This window comes from Chlorocebus sabaeus, chromosome 25, assembly GCF_047675955.1.
Source record: "Chlorocebus sabaeus isolate Y175 chromosome 25, mChlSab1.0.hap1, whole genome shotgun sequence".
Classification (NCBI taxonomy): Eukaryota; Metazoa; Chordata; class Mammalia; order Primates; family Cercopithecidae; genus Chlorocebus; species Chlorocebus sabaeus.
The window spans coordinates 11882441-11905356 of record NC_132928.1 but is presented as its reverse complement, the minus strand read 5'-3'; the positions used below and the strand labels follow the sequence as shown (position 1 = coordinate 11905356).

Sequence of the window (22916 nt, the reverse complement as noted above, 5' to 3'; positions counted from 1 at the left end):
AATAGGGGAGATATAATTTGGACAGCTAGAAAGGAATGGTAAGACACTTCAGGCAAGCAAAGTCATATGAATATTAAAGTGGAGAAGAAAAAAATGTGCAGTAATTTGATCAGATTGAGGTTTAAGGGAAAGGAATAGGGAGGCATAATTGGAGAAAAGCAACTGGCACCTGATTGTGGTGAATTTTGCTTATCACTTTGACCTGTAAGAGAGTAGTTCTCATTTGTCCTGCACCCCCATTGTAATTCACTTGATAGAGAAAAATGAAACTTAAATACAGGATATACTCTCATCAGTAATAATTATCCTACTAGAGAAATAAAAAAGTTAAGTGTCATGTGCCTTAGCTTGTAACTTTATCTCTCTCTCTCTCTCCTAGTGATCTGAAATACTCAAGTGTGTTAGTTTCATCAGTCAGCCCAATTAGGATGCCTTGCTTTAAGCAATTGGAAACTATTGAAATTCTATGATCTTAAAAATTCAAAAAAGGAGTTGATAAAAGCAATACTTCATGAAATTAATCTAGAAGAGGTGTTCCAAATGAATTAAACATAATATTAAGCAGGTATGAAGACTGTAGGTTGTTCAGTCACAGGAAAAGAAGACTTAACAAAGCCCAGGGATTAGTTGGAAATGATAGGTAAAAATGAAAGAATCAAGTCCTCAATATAAAATAGAAAACCAACATAGCCAATGGTGAAACTGAGTTCTCAGAAGTTTGTCTTACAGGCAGGATAACATTCAAAATACTTAGCCATGTGTAAGTAGGGTGACTCATCACAGTTCATGGACAACAAATCAGAAAGGACACCAGTTATAAATAATAAGTATAACCTCTCTGGTCTAATTCCATTGAATAAGAGCTCAGTCTAAAAGATCCATATGTATATCAACCAGTCAGAAAATTAATTATGTTTTCAAAAGGAATATATTCCTTCTAAAAAAATTCAGAAGCTTTCTAAAAATTGAGCTAGGTAATATGACAAAGGCCACATAGAGCTAACAAATGGGTGATAATGTTCAAATGCTATTTTTTAATCCCAGGAATTCTTCCTATCCTATCTGATGTAAATGCAAGACATCAATTCTCCCAGTCTTTCCTGTTCTTTTCCCCTCCCTCTTTTTCTTCATTTATTCAACAAACATTTGGTGAACATCTAAAATTGAGCACCATGTTTCCACTCCAATAAAACAATCTACTTCTGTTGTACTTAATTTTCACCTCAGATCTATAATCTTCCCCTTTAAAGTAGACTTGATATCTTGATGATAAAGGAATAGGTAATTAATGAATAAGAATATTGCCTGCTGAGACATTAAAATGGCTTGTCATTCTTGGATATGTTATTAACATTTGGTAGGTATAATATGCTTTCCTCACCCAATTTCATGGAATGAAAAAAAAAAAAACTTCTAAGACAAAATTCTAGAAAATAATTTTTTAAGAACTAGAGGCTTTCTATGAGTTATATTTTAACTGTTCAAGTAACCCAAAGGGTTAATGTTAATATAACAAATAATCATCATTTTCAGAATATAGAAACAAAGATAAAATTTTACAAAAGTTTAAAGTGTTTATATGTATCTCTTAGAAAGCTTATGGAAATGCAGTTCACATTCACATGTGATTTTTTTTTAGTTTTTAAAAAAATTATGGTGAAATATGTGTGGCATAAAATTTACCACTTCATTTTTAACTGTGTTATTCAGTAGCATTAAGAATATTCACATTGTTACATAACCATCACCACTGTTCATCTCCAGAACTTTCTCACCTTCCCAAATTGAAACTCTTGTCATGTTAAATAATAACTCTCCTTTCCCTCCAGTCCCTGGTAACCACTTTCTACTTTCTGTCTCTATGAATTTGACTATTCTAGTACCTCATGTAAGTAGAATAATAAAATACTGTGTTGCATATGCTTCTTTCAGTACTTTCTAAAGCATCTGGGCTAGACAATTGAGAATAAATGTGGTATCAATTAGTGGTATCATTCTTAATCAATTAATTAAGAATGTTATATGAGAATCAAAGTGCTTTCTCACCTCTTAATACAGGATTCAGAATTCTTTGGTTCAAAATCTGAATCTCTTTTTCCTGTTAGTTCGTAATAAAATTGAGCCCTTTATACTTTTTGGAATTTTACTGGTTTGTTTGTTTGTTTGTTTGTTTGTTTGTTTGTTTTTTGAGACGGAGTCTTGCTCTGTCGCCCGGGCTGGAGTGCAGTGGCCGGATCTCAGCTCACTGCAAGCTCCGCCTCCCGGGTTTACGCCATTCTCCTGCCTCAGCCTCCCGAGTAGCGGGGACTACAGGCGCCCGCCACCTCGCCCGGCTAGTTTTTTGTGTTTTTAGTAGAGACGGGGTTTCACTGTGTTAGCCAGGATGGTCTCAATCTCCTGACCTCGTGATCCGCCCGTCTCGGCCTCCCAAAGTGCTGGGATTACAGGCTTGAGCCACCGCGCCCGGCCTTTTTTGAGACGGAGTCTCACTCTGTCAGAATGCAGTGGTTCAATCTCAATTCACTACAACCTCCGCCTCCCGAGTTCAAGCGATTCTCCTGCCTCAGCCTCCTGAGTAGCTGGGATTACAGGGGCCTGCCACTACGCCCAGCTAATTTTTTGTATTTTTAGTGGAGACGGGGTTTTGCCATGTTGGCCAGGCTGGTCTCGAACTCCTTACCTCGTGATTCGCCTGCCTCGGCCTCCCAAAGTGCTGGGATTACAGGAATCAGCCACCAGGCCTGGCCTGGAATTTTACTTATAGTTAAATTACATACTTTTAACTAAAAAATGTGTAACATGAGCACTACTGATAATCCCTTTCATGATGACTATTAACTATGTCCTGAGCACCTTAGATACTTTATCTCATTTTACTCTTCACGATAACTCAATGAAGCATATAATGACCAGTTTTCTAAGAACGGAAATCAAGACTGAGAGACTTTCAGTAAGTTGTTCAAGGCCACACAGCTGTTAAAAGCAAAGCCAGGAATTGAACACAGGTCTGTGGCTCAAAATCTCACACATACACTCTACTGTTAACTAAACAATGATATGATAAAGACAAGAAACATCCTTTTCTGAACACAAACTTTTGGAAATATATAATATCCAATGTATTTCTTCTTCATAGAAATGTTTAACAGCAATGTCTGCTTCAATATGATGTCAAGAAATACAGTATCAAAATAAATATTTTAAATCACCTCAAACACCAATTATGCCTTGCTTACAATCATGAAGAAATAGAATTTAAAATGAAGAAACATTGTTGTGTTCATTTGTAAATAACATATTGCAGCCAACTGTTTCTTAATTGCTCAGACGGTTGATAAATAATCCAGCCCTGCTGCTCTCCACAGACAATTTGCTTTGGATCAGACCAGGCAATTCAAACAACACTAATTACAGTGAAACCCTTTTATATGAATTTCTGTTTGTCACGGGGCAGAAAGCCCCTTTATGAAGAGTTAAGGCACTTTTTTTCTGATTTTTGCCTGAAACATAACAACTATTACCTGGGCTCAAGTTATACTGAATAAATTTCGGTTGAATAAAAATGGATAAAGTTGTATATCATGTTAAAAGTATGTATCTCATTGCTTTTATTGTTTGTTGTACAGTCATGAATTATTTTAATTTTATATTTTTAATTAAAAGATAGAACAGATGGGGAAGGTTTATTTAAATAATATTTTCATTGAACTAAGCTACGTTGTTGAATGATTTACTGTAACAGAAATGTGTGTATTAATATATAGATGTGTCTTTACTGGAGAGAAACCAACACTTCAGGAAGTCTTCACTATACCAAGGGATTTGCTGTAACATGATATCATTGTATTTATGATTTTATGGTGTTAAAATGAATATTAAATGAAACAAAATTCCCAAGGATTACTCAGGAGGCAGCTAAGTACATAACATTTTGCATAGATGGTTGGAAGGCACAATTTTGCTCCATCACTGCATCCATATCCTTGAACGATTTCGACTGAAGGCAGCATTTCTTTGAATTTTTCATTAAACCAGACGTCTTGAAATATGAATTCCTTTTATGTTTCTGTGAGTTTTGGCTAAAAGAACCCCAGTGAATAAATCATACAATACTACATGTCACCAGCACTTGTGAATATTTCTGCTTTGTTATTCTATTCTCAGTAGAGCACCATTGATTATCAAACTCAGCGGAGAGCATTTTATGATCATATATCTCCATTAGCTCCTAGTTTGACTACCATAGATTTTTCTGGTTAAGCTTGCATTATGTATTAGGAAGCCTATCTCTTCAATACAACGTTTGATTTCATTTTTCTAAGGCTAGAACTCTTATTATGTATTATGTATAAAGATTCTTATCTTTTATATGTAAAAATAGGCTGCACTGTCTTTGTGTAACTGAAATGTATGCCATCTTTTTTTCTTGATTCACAGGTAGCATATTATACTATGATGATGAATCTCTACAATGCAATGGCTGTCAGGGTAAATATTTCTTCACTTGTTAAACAAATGAAAAGTCAATTGTGCCCTGAATTCGCTTTTAATAAAATGAGCAAAGCAGAATAATGCAAATTTGATTGATATGCTAATGGTAAAGAGAGCAAGAGTATGTAGTTAAAAAGTTAGTTATGCTAAATAATCTTGGCAGTATTAAAAATTAGAGTAAAATGTAAAACATGTAATTATAAATGCTTATGTTTTAGAATGTTAAATATCTCTGAGCCATAACTAGAGAAAGACTTAAATATTAATGAAGCAATGTATTAGTTTCCATATGTCATATAGAATACATTGTGATAAATAGATGAACATGGTTCTGGAATATAAGATTCCTGCCCAATACAAATCAATTAGAAATTATTCATATGATTTAACAGTAACGAAGTCAGTTTCCTGCTTAGAAGTTTTATTTCTATCATTTCTGTATTCATTTTTACTGTGTTATTTTCCTAATAGAACACTGAATTTAGCAATTATGAGGCTTGAACTCGATTTCTGTGCTGATCTTGGGAATGGACACAACAAAAATATTATTTCTTTTGTTTCAGATAATATGATAATTTAATTGCTAAGCTATTATAAATGGAGAAATTTCTTAAGTGAATTTCATTAGTGTCCTTAAAATCTATGTTGCCTTATATTCTTTTTCATTAATCTGTTAGTTCTTCTGCAAATAATGGATTTTATTTTGAGTGAGTCACGGTAGTAAAATTCTTTCAGAAAGTGCTGAGGTGAACCATAGTGGGTAAGATAACATTATTTTGACTATGTATTTTGCTTTAGAAAGAGGCTCTTTCCTTTTCAGGTGAGTGTGCTGGTAGTCTAGCTGTCTCACTCTAGTATTTCTTTATCCTCCTCTCTGCTTGCTCTCCTGGAGTTTGAGGAAAAATATAAAAGGAAGAAGTAGATCTTCCTGCTGCTTCTCTTGAGCCAGAGGCAGATACTCTAGCTGCAATGGGCTATTTACCTTTCTCAGTAATATTCATACAGGAAAACAATTTTTGTCTTTTAATGAAAATATTTTGGACTGGGAATTTCAGAGATTTTGTACCGCTTTGCTATAAACCTAACCTCAGAGACTAAAACACCATTGATTATTTTCTGCTTACTTCATGTCAGATGTGTCTCCAAAGTAAAAAGTCATAGATGACTGAGAACCTAAAGCAGTTAATGACCATTTAACTATCTCCACTGGTCACCAGGGGAGATTGTAGAAGAATATTCTTCCTCTCTTCTGTGCTACTAGGGAGAAGCACAGAAGATAGGGTTAGAAAGGTGCATACTTTTGTATATTATTTCACCACAAACCTTCATATCGAGTTCTGGTCTGACTTATTAAGGTTTCCTTTTCCTAGACTAAACATATGTAAGAAATTCACATTAATACAAGTCCCTCAGAAGGCAGTTTTTTACTTATTCCAGCATATACTAAAAGCTCAATTTTCCAATAGCATCATCCAATGTCAATTTATCTTTGATTAATGTCAATGGACAACTTTGAATTTTACCTGAGTCTTGTGATCCTGGAAAACAACAAAGGTTAAGAAATCCCCACACCTGGCTGGGTGTGGTGGCTCACACCTATAATCCCAGCACTTTGGGAGGCCGAGGCAGTTGGATCACCTGAGGTCAGGAGTTCGAGGCCAGCCTGGCCAACATGGTGAAACCCCATGTCTACTAAAAATACAAAAATTAGCTAGGCGTGGTGGTGGGTGCCTGTAGTCTCAGCTACTCAGGAGACTGAGGTGGAGAATCCCTTGAGCACGGGAGGCGGAAGTTGCAGTGAGCCGAGATCCCACCACTGCACTCCAGTCTGGGTGATAGAGCAAGAATCCATCTCAGAAAGAAAAAAAAAAAGAAAAAGAAATCCCCACACCCTTTTCTGTTTTAGAAACAGCTTACTGCAAAATAATAATAATAATAATAATAATAATAATAATAAAAGAAAAAGGAAAAAAGTTACTCTTCCCTTGTATCAATTAGATATATACAGGGATCCTCCACTTTTTTACCTATGACAAGGCCAGGTGCATTCCCTCCAAATTTCCATTCTTTACCTCACAAATGATTAGCTGAATTGCTTGTTCCTACTGATCAATTGGAACAAAATGTCTGTTAACCAGTCTGTGATTTAGCTTCTCTCCCTCCTCTATGTCCCTGAGCCTTGGCCAGCATGTAACATCTTAACATCCTCTCCTGATAATAGACTGACTTTAGGATAAAAGATTCTCTGATCTACTATTCAATCATGCCACCCTTTTATCCCACTTCTCCACCTTAGATTCCTTCTAGCCTTGTTTTACCTTCCTAGAAAGGAAAAATTCTTTGTGCCTTACTCTTGACTTGCTTGTAAATCTTGTGGTCAAAGTGCTCTCCCTATTGCAATAGTCTGCCTCTGAAGATTGCAGTAGTCACCCTCCCACTTCCTCTTGCAATACTCCTTTCAAATAAAGTCTCTCCCTTGTAATTCTGGATCGTTTTCCCTTCCCCTTCCTTTCTCTTATGCTTCCCTCTGCTCCCCTCCCTACCTCTCCTGTCCACTCCTATCCTCTTCTTATTGCCTTTTCTCTCTGACACAACATTTTGGGATATCAGAGTAAGGGTGGGAATGCAGTAGGAATTAAAGTGAGGGGAGGGAAGACTTAGCATTTACCTGTAGGTTGGAACAGTCCACTTAGTGACACTCAGAAATTTCTGCGAGACTGTGTGGAGCACATAAATATTACTATGGGAAATTTCTAATAGAGACATTTCTCTAACAAAGAAGTTCAAAGTCACTCTTCAGAGGTTTGAGATGGGTTAACCTGGTAGTAGACTATGTGCTACTTCATGTTCCTAAGTTGAGGAATCAGGAATGAGGCTCACTGGCATAAAGACCATAAATGATTCCATAACAATGATAAGTTTATAGCATTGGTTGATCCAAGTGACCAGTGACCAGAACTGAATCCATCAGTGGACTCCAACCAATTTATTTGTAAGTGGATTTTTGCAAGACGGTGCTCTTAAAATTCTGCTACTTGGAAGAGTGAGTGGCCAAAGAAACCAATGTGTGGCCTAGATACCTTTGTGTTGTGTACATCTGAAGATTACAATCCTAACTGGATACCAGTAGCTGAAGTTTTATTTCTAATACATACAAATCTGCTTTTTCAGTTCATAAGCTACCTGGTAACTTAGTTCAAAATTAGAAGTGATTTAAACATGAATGGCGAGTGTTCAAAAGAAAGAATCTCTAAGGGTAACAGATAACTACCTAATATCTATATGGCCAATCATATCCAGACAGATATATAGGTACCCAAATTATGAATAAGACCTTCATGAACGACATATAAGAACAAAACTTTTGTCTTAATTTTCCTTATGAACAAAGCCTATTGTAAGTTATATATATTTGGCTATTGATTGCTACCATGACAACTAAAATGTATTCAATTGTCAAAGAGGCTAGTGGAGCATTTCTGAAGTGGCAGGAGTTTTACAAATTTATTTATAGCCTATCCATCCCTAAATAGATATCACTCTTTTGTAATGAAGAACAAATTATATGTATGTGATTTTCTTTTATGTAATATATATTAATATCCGGATTTGCTGCATTTAGTTTTAAAGGGTCACCTTTTCTCTAAAGACTTTATGATGCCCCTACCCCTGCAGAATTCATCACTTTCCTTTTTTATGTTCCTGTTTTACCATCGACATACTTCTGTTATAGAACCTGTAACATTTTATTATCCTTACTAATTTACATGCCTGTCTCCACCCCACCAGCTCCTGCCCCCCTACACACTGTAAGTCTCTTGAGGCCCAGATCCTTTCTTCTTCATCTTTGTATCTTCAATGCTTGGCTTATAGTAGGTGGTTAAATAAATATCCCTGAATAAATCAATGAATGCTGGCCCATTCTTTCCTAAACAAGGAGTAAAAAAAGTCCTTTACTTTAACACATTTTTTCTAAGTTTCAAAGCGCGTTTGTTGCAAACTATTTAAGCCTTTGCTGGGGGATCGTTAAGCCTTTTTTGATTATCTGACTATACTATAATGATGTAGATAAACTGGACTTGCTAAGGTAAAATTCAGTTTGCGCAGTTCATATGTAAATGGAAGACTTCACGAGATTCAGGATTTTGCTGAAGTGTCATAACGCATACCGATTTGAAGGAGGTTTGCTATGATATAAGCTGCTGTCAGAACCCACAGTATGCCTTTACAAAACCCCTGTTGCTGATTTGCTGCTAGGCCAGTGACAGTCAATTAATATAGCAATAAATTGCTCAGTAAATTTTTATCTTAGCTCCTGGGGCCCTATTCCTCCTGTTTCTCTGTGACACTTTATTTCCTTTTTAGTCTTCAATTTGACTTTACTCCAGTTAGAGTTCTGCTTTTCTTCCAGCATCTTTTCTACTCCATTGTGGATCCTATTTAAATTTGGCCCCCAACTTTTATTTTCAGTTCTTTTTCTTTGAACATCTGTTAATATCTTATGCAAACGCCATGAGCTGATTCAGTTGCACAAGTCATTTCTCTCCCCCTACCATCTAGATGTACAATTGTATATCTTCTGACAGCCTTGTGTAAAGCTGACCCTCCATTTTCTATATAGCGAGCACTTGGGTGTCATCTTAGCCCTCCAAATACTGGGCTTAGAGAGTCCGGTTTCTGACAATATTATAAAGATGAGGGTAGGAATTACTTATGTGGGTAAAACCCATTTAAAAATATCCCCAGGTAGTAGAGTTTAGTGGAATTATTTTTTCCATCCTAAGGTCTATTTCTTGTCCCTTTTTCTCATTACCTTGATTCATAGTTTTCAATATTTAGTGTTTTCTCTTGCTTATGGCTTTTGCTGATTGGCTGACCCCATCCAGGAAGAAGTCTGTCATACAAACGACATATATCTTATACCCAATTCTTACATTTGTAGGGGGAAAATAACCCAGGACCAAGATTACATGCATTCAGCCTCAACCTTGTTGCTGACGTCTCTATTTTCCAATAGAACGACTCCAGATTCTGAAACTTATTCTCAGAGAATAAATAGCTACAGCTGGGGGATACCACTAGCTGTACAGTCAGTGTACTGTAGTCAAACTGACTGACAGTGAGGAAGCAAGGATTTAAAAAAGGTAACTTCCCAGATTCTGAACTTGTTAGGCTGAGCTCCGGCCAGACTTCAGTGGATTCTGTTTCCTCTCTCTTTCTAAGGACTTCTTATTTTATTTATGCCCTCTTCTAGATCAATGCTCCTTTGATTTGTGATGCAGGATTTTTCTTGGTCCTTTTGCAGGGATTATAGCAGGAGGTGCCTCATCGACTTGGCCTGCCTGGCTGTGCCTGGCTTGTGCTCCAGCCACTGGCCGCTGCAACTGCATGCTCAATCCCTGGCTGGAGAGTGTGTGTGAGCAAGTGAGTGCAGGGTCTGTCCAGCCATTCTCAACACCAGCACAGGGGCAGGTTCCATGCAGGGCTTGCGGCTGGACTAGGTGTGTTGTCCAAGGGGAATGCGGTGGTGCCCAAGCAGAGGTGCCCACAACCCAAAGCCCCAGAAGGGGTGTTACAACAGGCTAATTAGCTCCTTTAGTTCTGCCATCTGCAGCTGGATGGATGGTGGTGTGTTAACAGCTGGGTCAGTCCCTTACCCTGCTCTGGCCTGCGGCTCCGGGGCTGGTTTGGCCCCACCATTGCTTCCTATGATGTGGAGCAGCTGCCCGAAGGTGGTCTCTCACCTGAAGTTGGGTCATCTCCCCCAGTGTGACTGAGTCTGGGATTTTTATAGGCACAGGATAGGGGAGCAGGGAGCTGTAGGTAGTATTGGAAAAGGCAATAGCTGAATGGGTAAAAAACATTATTGAGAAAGAACCAAGTGGGAAAGGGCAGGCAAACAAGAACAGAAGTTCTCAGTCTGGGTCGTGGGTTTTATCTGGAACCTGCAGTCTGGTCTTTCAGCCTTCCGGCTGTTTTTGGCTTAAAGGTGGGGTTTCACTGCTGAGGCATTTGTCTGACTCCTGCCGCAATTATATGGGTATGTTGAGCTTTGTAGAGAAGTAGGATGGAGAGTAGATTAGTAATGTTCCAAGAGTGAGATTACAGTTTGTTAGAGTGTGGGGGGAACATTAAACTTATTTTTTCCTACATGGGATATAACACTGTGAAATTCAGTTTTCGACTGAATGCCCTGCAATTCTCTTGAAACACAGTTGTTTCTTTAATAAAGTTTACACTAATGTTCGTAAATTCGAAAGACAAATTGCTAATCTGTCCACTTCAACTTTGTTTTAGTGTGCAATTCATACTTTTGACATCAGTTTCTGATATGAAATGTTCATTGTCTTATAGTATCCTATGAAGAGTTCAATTGTGAGTAAATTATTGTGGCTGCTAATTTTTGAAAAACAAAATGGATCTCTGAAGCTAGGCAAGAAAAAGATTGCTATGTCATGTATTGCCAAATCTTGGTAGGTCAGAAGCACTGGTAAATAATAATAATGAATTAACAATTGTACAGGAGTTACTACTTTCCAGGCACCATTCTAAGTATTTTAAATATTTTAACTATTCTCTGTAATCATCATAACCAATTCTCTGAGGTATAGGTATCATTAAGATTACAACTTAAAAGATGAGGAAAGGGAATCACAGAAAGGTATCTTGCCCCAAATCACATAGCTAGTAAGTCATAGTGTTAGACATTGAACCCAAGAGGTCTGGCACTCACATTTCTGTCATTGCTGGTCACTTGTAATCTTGTCTTTACTTCCAATCCTCTTTTTCTGAAAATACGGAAGAGAACAACTGTACTGACCTAGACTGAGCCCTTAGGGACATTTCATTACTCATACCCTGTTTTCTTGGAAAACTGACCTCGTGGCCTGATAATTCATGAGCATCCTTATTGGTAGTACATTTCATGTGGGAATTCTAAATTAAGTGACAATTAGCTAAGGAATATGTTGAGGCATTCCAATGCAGTGTCACATGCTTCCCTTTGTAGACAGAATTAGATGGCCCATGACGAAAAACCTCACCATCTAAAAGAATATTCAGGCTGTGGCCTCCCCCATTCCTATTGCCAGCTTCAGGATTTGTCATCCATCATAAGCCTAGATGAAACACCGTTCCTGCTCCAATTTTAAATGGATTTTTGTGTAGGATGTAACAAATGATAACAAAGAGAATTCATCATTTCTTTGCTGGTTGAAGTCCAAGGTGTAGATCACACAGATTTTTGAAATTTAAAAGTCTGTGTTTAGTTTCATTTATACCTCTACCATGCCTGTTTTGGGCCCTGAAGCATCAATGGAAAAGAAAAGGGACTCTAACATTTTTAAAACATTAGGGACAATCACAAAATTGTTATTAGGACTGAAAAAGTCAACTTCTGTTTCTAAATTAATGTTTAGAGTATAGTAGTCTTCAATAAACTAAACATAATGGGGACATATAATCTGTCACAGACCTTGGAATGTAACAAAGGTAAACTTTATGGGAAATATTTATTTTAATGACTTTGAAAAGCCTCCTTTGTATCATGTCATACATCTTGAGTCTTCCTTTGCCTATCTGCCCTAAAACAACTGGAGCAATATCACATGAATGCAAATTTCAGGAAGTGCTGGTATGCAGCATCTTAGAGATCTCTCTTATAAAATGAATTCCTTCATACATTTTTATCTCAGTTTCAAAGAATTATGAGGAATGAAAAAAATGGTAATAAACAAAAGCTTGCAGAGTGTTAAAGAACTGCAGATGTAATTAATTGTTTCAAGTAAAATTCCTTTTACCCTGAAATCCCCGTACCAGTTATTGATCAATCACCTATACTTACTTAGTGAAATTCCACTGGAATCTGCAGTTTCAACTGATTCTTTATTATTTTAAATTATTTGACTTGATTATAGTGCCCCCAAACAATTTTTTTTAGATTGAAATGCTCACATTTAGGGAAACAGAAGCAATAGTAACAGGAGAAACAGTGGAACAAAGGTCATTTAAACAACAAATTTGCCAAATAACATCACTTTATTGGCTTATTTCCCCTTAGAGCTTTCTCCATATATAATAAAAATTTTAATTTATAAAAATTAATCTAACTTGATATATCAAATAACCATTTTCTTTTGTTTCCCACTTGTGTCTAAAATACAAAAATAAGTTAGAAAAGATTATATGGTGGCCTTACTTAAAAATGATTAAATATGTGTCAGATATATAAAGATTCATCTCAATCCCTTAAAGTACTTATAATACTATTTTCATATTTATAATACTATGAATTAAGCATTTGTATTTAGAATAATGACCCCAAGATTACATAGTTAGAGATAGATAAGTAAATTAATTGAGAAAAAGGATATGGTAGGTCTTTTATATGCTAGACATTATGTTATGGTTCTGGGCATACAGAATGAATAACAGTTTTATTTATACAAAAAAAGATATCCTAAAATATCAGCCTTGGGAAGAAAAGAAGGGGCCATCTGGACAACAACAAGCTTTTACCTGATGATGGAATAGATATTAATGTTCCATCCTCATGTAAAAGTATATTTCTTCCTCCCTCCTCCTACTTCTAGTACCAATATCATTGTGAAATGATTAAATAGATTTGTAGAGAAAGGAAGTATAAGGCCAGTGAGAGTGGGGAAACAGAATATTAAAGAGAGGAAACTGCACATTTAATAATTATCGAGAATCTTTTGCTAAAAATATCTAGTTAAGATTTTCACATATATGTCTTATATGTGTGAAACTATATTTTCATATGATAATATTTTATGTATAAATATAAATGGTTGTGATGTGACAATGCAGTGATACCTAGAATGAAAACTTGGGTTATATTACTACTTTTTACATTCCTAGTTTTTGAAGATTTAGTAAACCCGCATTTCTGTGCTCACTGTACAGTCTTTGTTAGAATGTTGAGCATTCTAATGAAAGTATAATTATGGATAACTGAGTTCTACTTCTGTGCTCTCATATACATTTAGAGCATTAATACTGGGTGAGCTATCATCAAGGAATTTGTTTTCCATGCCTTCAATTTTCTTTTTCTTTTTTCTTTTTCTTGAGACGGAGTCTCGCTCTGTTACCCAGGCTGGAGTGCAGTGGTGTGATCTCGGCTCACTGCAACCTCTGCCTCCCAGGTTCAAGCGACTCTCCTGCCTCAGCCTCCGGAGTAGCTGGGATTACAGGTTCCTGCCACCACACCCAGCTAATATTTTGTATTTTTAGTTGAGATGGGGTTTCACCATGTTGGCCAGGCTGGTCTCGAACTTCTGAACTCACGATCCGCCCACCTCAGCCAACCAAAGCGCTGGGATTACAGGCATGAGCCACCGCTCCTAGCCCCATGTCTTCATTTTTCATGTTAAGAGAGAAGATATTTTTTCTTTCAGTGTCATTAAGGTTACTATAGATTTTCAGGAATAAAAGTAAACCCAATGGAGGGAAAATCTTTTCTATGGCAGATGGTTTTTAATATATCAAGGTTTTGCCATTTGTTTTAGTGCTTAAAATAAACATTATTTATAAGACCACTTACATTTTGATGTTACTTAATGAGGAATATGCATCATTGATTTGACTAGCTTAAGAGGTCATTTAGAACTTGCCCGTTAACAAGCTGTAATCTGCTGAGCACACAATGACTTTGTTGAAAATTATCTATTCAGAGCTGATCAATGACAATAATTGTTTTATACCAATCACTTTTGAAAGTTGCTAATTACTTTGAAGGACATGAATACAAGTCATTTTTCTTTTTTTTTTTTTGAAGTCATAACCCATTCACCTTGAAATTAAGAAGAAATGTTATAAAAAAATCATCTTGCTGCTTGAAAGTACATTTAAAAAAATTAAAAGTGTATTTACTAGTACTGGAATATTAACAGAATATTTAGGCAAAATTTAAGATGTCATTTGTTTCTATAACAGGAAATATAGTACAGTCTCATCTATATTGTATTTTACAATATCAGTTAGCTATTAGTTAAACTAGTCTCCCTATAATATAAGAAAATACTATATTTTAAACTAAAGAACACGCATATACTCTCTCTCTTTATACAATATATATGTAAGGTGTTTTAGTGGAAAGAGTGGGCTTTGAAGTAAGACAAACCTGGGTTTGTATTCTGACTTTCCATTTACTGTTTTACTGGTTATGTGACCCTGAGCAAATTACTTAACCTCAGTTTCTTCATTTTTAACATGGAGATCATGCCCTGTTCACAAGGATATTGTGAGAATAAAAGCAGTTAGCATAATACCTGGCACATTCATGGAGCTCAATAAATTTTAGATCCTTCATTTCACTGATGGCAGCTTCTTCACCCACTCAAATGCTGTTTCCTCCAGATCTTTTTATCCACTCATCTCTAAGAAAGCCACTTAAAGACTGATTGATTATACTTTAGTGTGGATGAGTTTTAATTTGTTACCTTAACCATCACTTACTTATTACATTCTTTAATATCCAATTTTGAATGAAAGGAATTATCTTGGAGAGGAATTTTAGCCAGACTTTGGAGAGATGCGTCGGGTGTCAGGACATTAGAATGTTTTCTGAAAGCATACCAGTTGTAGTCTCTCTAGACATGGTTGGTGCTGTTTCCAATAGTTGCTGGGTTTGGAGAAGGAAAGAGCCCATGTTGTTGCATTTTTTCTGTTTTCATTACAAGAAACTCTTCTTATTTGAACACAAATCTTTCAGCCAATTTCAGTTTTTTTCCTTCAACATCTCTTTCTTAGAAATGGGAATATCCACTTCTCTGATATTACCAAATCATAAACCCCCATCATTCTTCCTTCCTCACAGTATGCCAACATGCATCTTTTGTGTTTTCTGGCACATTTAATCTTATTTTATTTGTAATTTAGTGATATTTTAATGTGATAGGTAGCCCCTCCCTTAATACTATTTGATATCTTAATATTTTCCTATGCAACTTGAATAACTTCTATTGCTGATGATGGATTTCCTGTCAGTACACGTATTTACAAGTGTTCCCTTCATTAATAAAATTGTTACTGTATATGTAGTAAAAGTATGCTGAAACATTTGAAGCCATCCAACCAGCTATAAGACCTTAGGCAATTAGTTAACCTCTCTAAACTTCAATTCCCTCTTCTCTCAAATGAGGCTAATAATAATCTCCATCTCAGAATGATGCTATAGTGATCAAATTAGATAAGCTAGGAAAATATGCACTTATTTGCATGTATGATTTATATATGTATACATATTCCAATTGATTCTTCTTTTTCATTAGGAAAGTGGTTCTGTCAATTCCTCGTTTTTCCTTCTCAGTCATAATATAATATTGGTAAAATTAGGAAGAGTTTCTAAATTGAGTATATAATTTTAGAATTTTTTTAATTTAAAGAATTGATCTTGCAAATAAGATAATTTGAGAAGTATTTCAAAAGACACTTTGAATACTTTTGTTACATTAGTTTGCTATACTACTAGTTTCACTTTCTAAAGTTATTGTTGGCTGGGTGTGGTGGCTCATACCTGTAATCCCAGCATTTTGGGAGGCCGAGGTGGGAGGATTGCTTAAGGTCAGGAGTTCAAGACCAGCCTGGCCAACATGGTGAAACCCTGCCTCTACCAAAATTACAAAAATTAGCTGGGCATGGTGGCACATGCCTGTAGTCCAAGCTACTCAGGAGGCTAAGGCAGGATAATCGTTTGAACCCAGGAGACAGAGGTTGCAGTGAGCCAAGGTCATGCCACTGCACTCCAGACTTGGTGACAGAGTAAGACTCCATTGAAAAAAGAAAAAGGCTGGGGGCGGTGGCTCATGCCTGTAATCCCAGCACCTTGGGCGGATCATGAGGTCAGGAGATCGAGACCATCCTGGCCAACATGGTGAAACCCCGTCTCTACTAAAAATACAAAAATTAACTGGGCATGGTGGCACGTGCCTGTAATCCCAGCTACTCATGAGGCTAAGGCAAGAGAATCGCTTGAACCAGGGAGTTGGAGGTTAAGTGAGCCAAGATCATGCCACTGCACTCTAGCCTGGTGACAGAGCAAGCCTCCATCTCAAAAAAATAAATAAAATAATTAATTAAAATAAAGTTATTGTCTCTGATTTACTTGTTCTTACAAGCTGTTTTGCATATTTTCAGTTACTTTAGTAATTCTCATACTGGGAGTCTGACAAAAACCCTATCTTATAATCGTCATGTTTAATATCTTTTTTTTTCTTTTGAGATGGGGGTCTCACTTTGTCACCCACGCTGGAGTTCAGTGGCACAATCTCGGCTCACTGCAACCTGCGCCTCCCCGGTTTAAGCGATTCTTCTGCCTCAGCCTCCCGAGTAGCTGGGACTACAGGCGCATGCCACCATGCCCAGCTAAGTTTTGTATTTTTAGTAGAGATGGGGTTTCACCATATTGGCCAGGCTGGTCTCGAACTCCTGACCTTGTGATCTGCCCGCCTTGGCCTCCCAAAGTGCTGGGATTACAGGCATGAGTCACCATGCCCAGCCATGTTTAATATCTTAAATTGCAAAATGGTTATAAATGACCTTTTAAATGGCTGTGTTTTAAAAGAGAGAAAAATAAAGAATCAGAATTTAAAACAATTTTTTCGGTTTACTTTTTATTGATCCAATATTCAACTTATACAAATTTTATACTAAATATTTTTTAGCTAAAAGAAAGTAGACTTTGGGGATAAAACCCAATGGACTGGTGCTTGGTCTCTATATTTCCCTTTTCTATTAAAAAAAAAAAAAAGTTTAGGGAAGATGTGTGTTCTCTTAGCCTAGCAAACTGTGCTAAAGTTGGTAAGACTTCATATCTGAAAAGAGAATCGTTTATGATACATGAGTTGTTCATATAGATATTTAAACTGTTGGAAAATTTTAGGGGGAATGATGCTAAATCTTTATGCAAGACTAAGTTAATATTTTTCAATATGTGCTATTTCTTTTTCCTCTAATCCTTTAAATAATTTAGCTGTTTTTTCCTAAGTAATATCATATATTACTTTATTTGAGTTTTTCAAATGGTGGTATTAGAAAATATAGCAAAAATATTTATATTAACAAAGATAGGACTTAAGGACAGTGACTGATTCTCATGGTTCTTGGGGTTTTATAAGATATCTAGAAGCTGAATTAGGTATGGTCTCTCAGACCCCTAACATTCCTCTCATCCAAAAAAAAAAACACACCTTACTTTGATGATATGTTCTAGTAAAAATAAAACTATTTGAATGTCAGCATTGAAGTAAAAGATGGAAGAAGGAGATAATTTCAATAAAAATGTTCTTTAATTGAAAATCACAGTTCTCTTTGTTCCCAGTTCTACATTGCAATGGTTATGAGAGTGGGCTCTCTGAAGCCCTAACTTGAAATTTGATTCCTAGGTTCATCCTAATAGCTATATAATTATAGGAAAATTGTGTAACCTCTCTTTTTAACTGTTTCCACATCTGTAAATAAGGTAATGAGTATTTATGTCATAGTAGTATTCTAAAGATTAAATACATAAGTGTAAGCAAAAACCCTTAGATTAACGCCTGGCACATAATAACTCAATAAATGTTAGTTATTGTTGCTATTGTTAAGGAAGTATTAAAATGTCATAATTAAGATACAAGAATTTGTTTAAATATTTTGATACCACTGAATTTAAGAAGCCCATTAATGAGACAAAATACAAAAACTAAATGTGTATTTCAATGAGACCAAATACAATCTTAAAGTGAGTTGGTTATGAAAAAAAAATCCATTTGCCCAGGAAGTGGAAATGGTAGGAATTTATAAAGCAAATGTTTATAAATCTTTCCATAGTTTAGTATTCTGTGAAATAATTATAAATAATTTAAAATAAATTATAATAGCCTATAATTATGTTTATTTTTATAATATTTCATAATAAATTTATTAGGAGAACCTATATTTACAGCTAATATACTGTTATATTAATGGAAAAGCCTAAGACTTTATTTGATAGGAGTTATCAGCCATAATTACCTTAATTTTGAAGTGCTATTACATTTTTTAATGAAAGTATTTACTGGCATATTTTATCTCTTTATTTACTTTAATAGATTCAGAGACGATGGCGAGGCTATAGGGTTCGGAAATACCTCTTTAATTATTATTATTTGAAAGAGTACCTCAAAGTCGTTTCAGAGACCAATGATGCAATTAGGTAAGTAGTGCAATCATCCGCTCACTAGGGAAAACCTTGGAAAGATTACTCAATAGATGTTGATCAATACCATAGTTAGAAATACTTTTTTTGTTGTTGTTGTTGTTAGACAGAGTCTTGCTCTGTTGTCCAGTCTGGAGTACAGTGGTGCAGTCTCGGCTCACTACAATCTCCGCCTCCTGGGTTCAAGCAATTCTCCTGCCTCAGACTCCTGAGTAGCTGGGATTACAGGCGCCCACCACCATGCCTGGCTAATTTTTTTCTATTGTTTAGTAGACATGGGGTTTCACTGTATTGGCCAGGCTGGTCTCGAACTCCTGACCTTGTGATCTGCCCGCTTCAGCCTCCCAAAGTGCTGAGATTAAAGGCATGAGTCACTGCACCCGCCTAGAAATACTTTCTAAAAGTCAGTGATATTTAGGCAGACATTTACTGATTTTATATATATATATATATATATATATAAAATATATGATTCTATTTACCTTAATTTATTATTTTTATATTTTTAAAATCTTGTATCCTTCACTGCAAGTTATTTATGTGTGTAGTATCTTGTATATTTATTTATTTATGTAGTATCTTGGTCCTATACACAATAGTTTCAGGAAAATTTTTTCATGATGAGATGAATTTATCTGTAAAACGATCTAGAGATGCAACATTAAATATGAAAAGCCTCAGATGCATTTGAGAAACATGTTCCATAGCAAGAACTTGCCTCTTCTAGAATAAAATATCGTGAGACGTATTAAAAAGATCTGTTCACTGTCAGTTTTGATTTGCTTAAACACATAGGAAGATAGGACATAGGTTTAGGATATGGCATCTGTAGAATTAAGCAAAGTAAAGGCATCGTAATACTACTCAGCAGCTTTTCCAAAGTTCTATATGTTAAGTTTCCATATTACTTTGAAAATAGCTTTTTCCTCCTGTGATATGTCCCATTCTAATAACATGTAAATGACCATATGCATATAGTACATTTTGATAAAAAGGAAATATTAATTAATAATAGTTGGTATTTATAGAATAGTCTCACTTTCAAAATATTTTCTGCATATATCATATATTATCTTATTTTACTCTTTGTTTTCTTTATTTTTGAGACAGAGTCTTCCTCTGTCATGCAGGCTGGAGTGCAGTGACACTATCTCAGCTCACTGCAGCCTCTGCTTCTGGGGTTCAAGTGATTCTTGTGCCTCAGCCTCTCGAGGAGCTGGGATTACAGTTGTGCGCCACCATGCCCAGCTAATTTTTGTATTTTTAGTGGAGATGGGGTTTCACCATGTTGGCCAGGCTTGTCTTGAACTCCTGACCTCAGGTGATCTGCCCACCTCGGCCTCCCAAAGTGTTGGGATTACAGGCATGAGCCACTGCGCCCAGCCCCTTATTTTACTCTTTAAAATTTTTGAACTGAAGAGAACAAGTAATTGGCAAAAAATTATTAAAATAAAAGTTTCGTATGAGACCCTAAAATAATATGTATTATAAGATATATATGAAAACTAATTTCCCAACTACTAACTTTCTCACATATGTTGTGAATATAAAGGGATCTAGTCTTTGAGGATTACCTACAGAGAAATCTGTTAATTTGATTTCTTTGGAAAGAGAGCAGTTAAGGTGGGAAGGCTTCAATAGGATTCAGTCGATGGGAGAAGTTGGAAAATTCAGAAACACATGAATCATAGGGGACTACTGTTTAATTTCTCCTTGAAACATCTACAATTCTAAAGACTAGCTGACTGTCTACAAATGGCTGACTTTAGCTTGTCAGGAGAAGAGCTAGTAGAATTTATAAGAGAGAAGGAATACATGCAGGACTGGAACTAGGGTGAGACAAGTGAGACTTTTAAGGGAGGGAGGTGCTCACTCTCAGGGTCACAGAACTTATCAACCTTGAACTTTCATAACCCCAAGAGTAAGTATGTCCTTCAATTCTGCACTTCAGGGGCCTTACTTGCTTCACTCTTGTCTGAGCCCCGAATAGGAGAAAGTCAAGGGCGCAAACAGGTGAAGAGGTAGTTTTGGAAAGGTCTGAATCTTCTATTTGACAGATATTTCCAGTAATTCTTATTTTCCTCCTGATTTTAACGGGATATCTGTAGTCAGTAGAGAGTCTGGTATATCAGTGTTGTAAATTTGTTTTAGAGTGGAATTCTTTAGTATATTACAGAACCATTCTATTATTTCTAGCTCTCTTAGAGTTTTTTAAACTAGGAATGGAAGTTGACTTTAGCAAATGATTTTCTATCATGTATTGAAATAATTATATAGGATTTTTCTTTTTTATTTGCTTTTTCTTTTTTATATACTAACATGCATAGAGCTATATCCTATTAATAGATGTACTAATATTAAACCATCATTTATTTTAGGAATACATCCAACCAGGCCATTGTTAATTATTCTTTTGATTTTTCACTACATTATTAGTATTTTATATAGGATACTTACATCCTCTTCTGTAATGTGATTGGTTATACAGCGGTCCCTCTTATCCATGGTTTTGTTTCTGCACTTTCAGTTATTCATAGTACAGTAAAATCAGCTATTTTGAGAGAGAACAAGAGAAATAATGAGTGAGAGCACCCATTTGTATTATCTTTATTACAGTATATTGTTATACTTGTTCTATTTTATTTTTTGTTTTTGTGGCTAATCTCTTACTGTGCCTAATTTATAAATTAAACTTTATCATAGGTATGTATGTATGGGAGGCAACATAGTATTTACAGGGTTCAATATTATCTGCAGTTTCAAGCAGCAACAAAAAGCTTTGGAACATACTCTCTGTAAATAACAGGGGACTAGTGTAATTTTCTTTCTTATATTGCTATTGTCAGATACTAGTGTCAGATTTTTGCCATATTTATTAAATGAATTAAGTAGATTTTTTTGATATGGGGATTACTAGTCTTTGGAAGTTTAAAATAAATATTTTATAAAACTCCCTGGACCCCAAGCCTTTGGGGGAAGGTAAATCATTAACATTTCCAAACCCTAATTCAGGTTTTTATAAATTTATTAGAGTCCATTTTATTTCCAGATAATTATTAGTTCACTGACATTTAAATATATCTAATGTTATTTATGATATTTTAATTAAAATATGTACTTTAGTTGTTTTAGTCCATTTCTCATTATTTAATTTACTTATTTAAATACTTCTCTCTTTTGTTCTCAAATTTGTTAGGCTTATCTGTATTTTTTAAGAGAAACATCTCTCAGATTTTTTCTTTTCACTTATTTTTGTTTCTTAATTAGATGTTTTGCTTTCATCTTTAAAAGACCCAAAATTTCTTTGTTTCACAAGTAATACATGCCCCTTGTAGAAAAACTGAAAATGTTTTTTCAGTTTTTCTGAATGTAAAACAAGCTAAATAAAAAGATAATGTAAAACAAGCTAAATAAAAAGTCATTTTTAATTTCATCATTCAGAAATAAATACTATTAACTTTTTTTTTTAAATTTTTTGAGACAGAGTCTCGCTCTGTTGCCCAGGCTGGAGTACAGTGGCATGATCTTGACTCACTGCAACTTCTGCGTCCTGGGTTCAAACGATTTCCTGCCTCAGCCTCCCAAGTAGCTAGGATTACAGATGCATGCCACCACGCCCGGCTAATTTTTGTATTTTTAGTAGAGATCCAGTTTCTCCATGTTGGCCAGGCTGTCCTTGAACTCCTGACCTCAAGTGATCCACCCGCCCTGGCCTCCCAAAGTGCTGGGATTACAGGCGTGAGCCACTCTGCCCAGCCTATTAACATTTTGATGTATGTTCTTCCAAGCCTCTGCCACTTATTAGCTGTGTGACCTTGGGCAAATTCTTTAATTTCCCTTATCTTAAATCTCACAAAGTGGGGAAAGTAGCAGAATGGCTACATAGGTTTATTATAACCATAAATAAGTCAGTATATGTGAAATACTTAAAGAGTGCCTGGTATATAATGTGCACTTAATAAATGTTAGTTTATTTTTTTTATTTCTATGCTTACGTAGATATATTTTATAAAATGGCGTCATACAATATGCTATTGTTAACCTGTTGTCTTTCAATTTACAAAACATTGTGAACATTTTCATGTCATTAGCTATGCCACTATCATTGTTCATAATAGCACTTATTTATTCATTTACTTGTGATGGAGTCTCGCTCTGTTGCCCAGGCTGGAGTGCAGTGGTGCAGTCTTGGCTCCACCTCCTGGGTTCAAGTGATTCTCTTGCCACA

The 22916-nt window shown here is 35.7% G+C and overlaps 1 protein-coding gene across 1 annotated transcript in view; it reads left to right on the top strand.

Moving 5' to 3' along the window:
• The window catches only part of SPATA17 (spermatogenesis associated 17), a 239005-nt gene that overhangs the window by 39567 nt on the left and 176522 nt on the right, over positions 1-22916 (top strand). Inside the window, exons 4-5 of the mRNA XM_007988425.3 lie at positions 4438-4488; positions 18582-18685. Of these exons, the coding sequence (XP_007986616.3) occupies positions 4438-4488; positions 18582-18685 (155 nt within the window). The remainder of the gene's footprint in view (positions 1-4437; positions 4489-18581; positions 18686-22916) is intronic.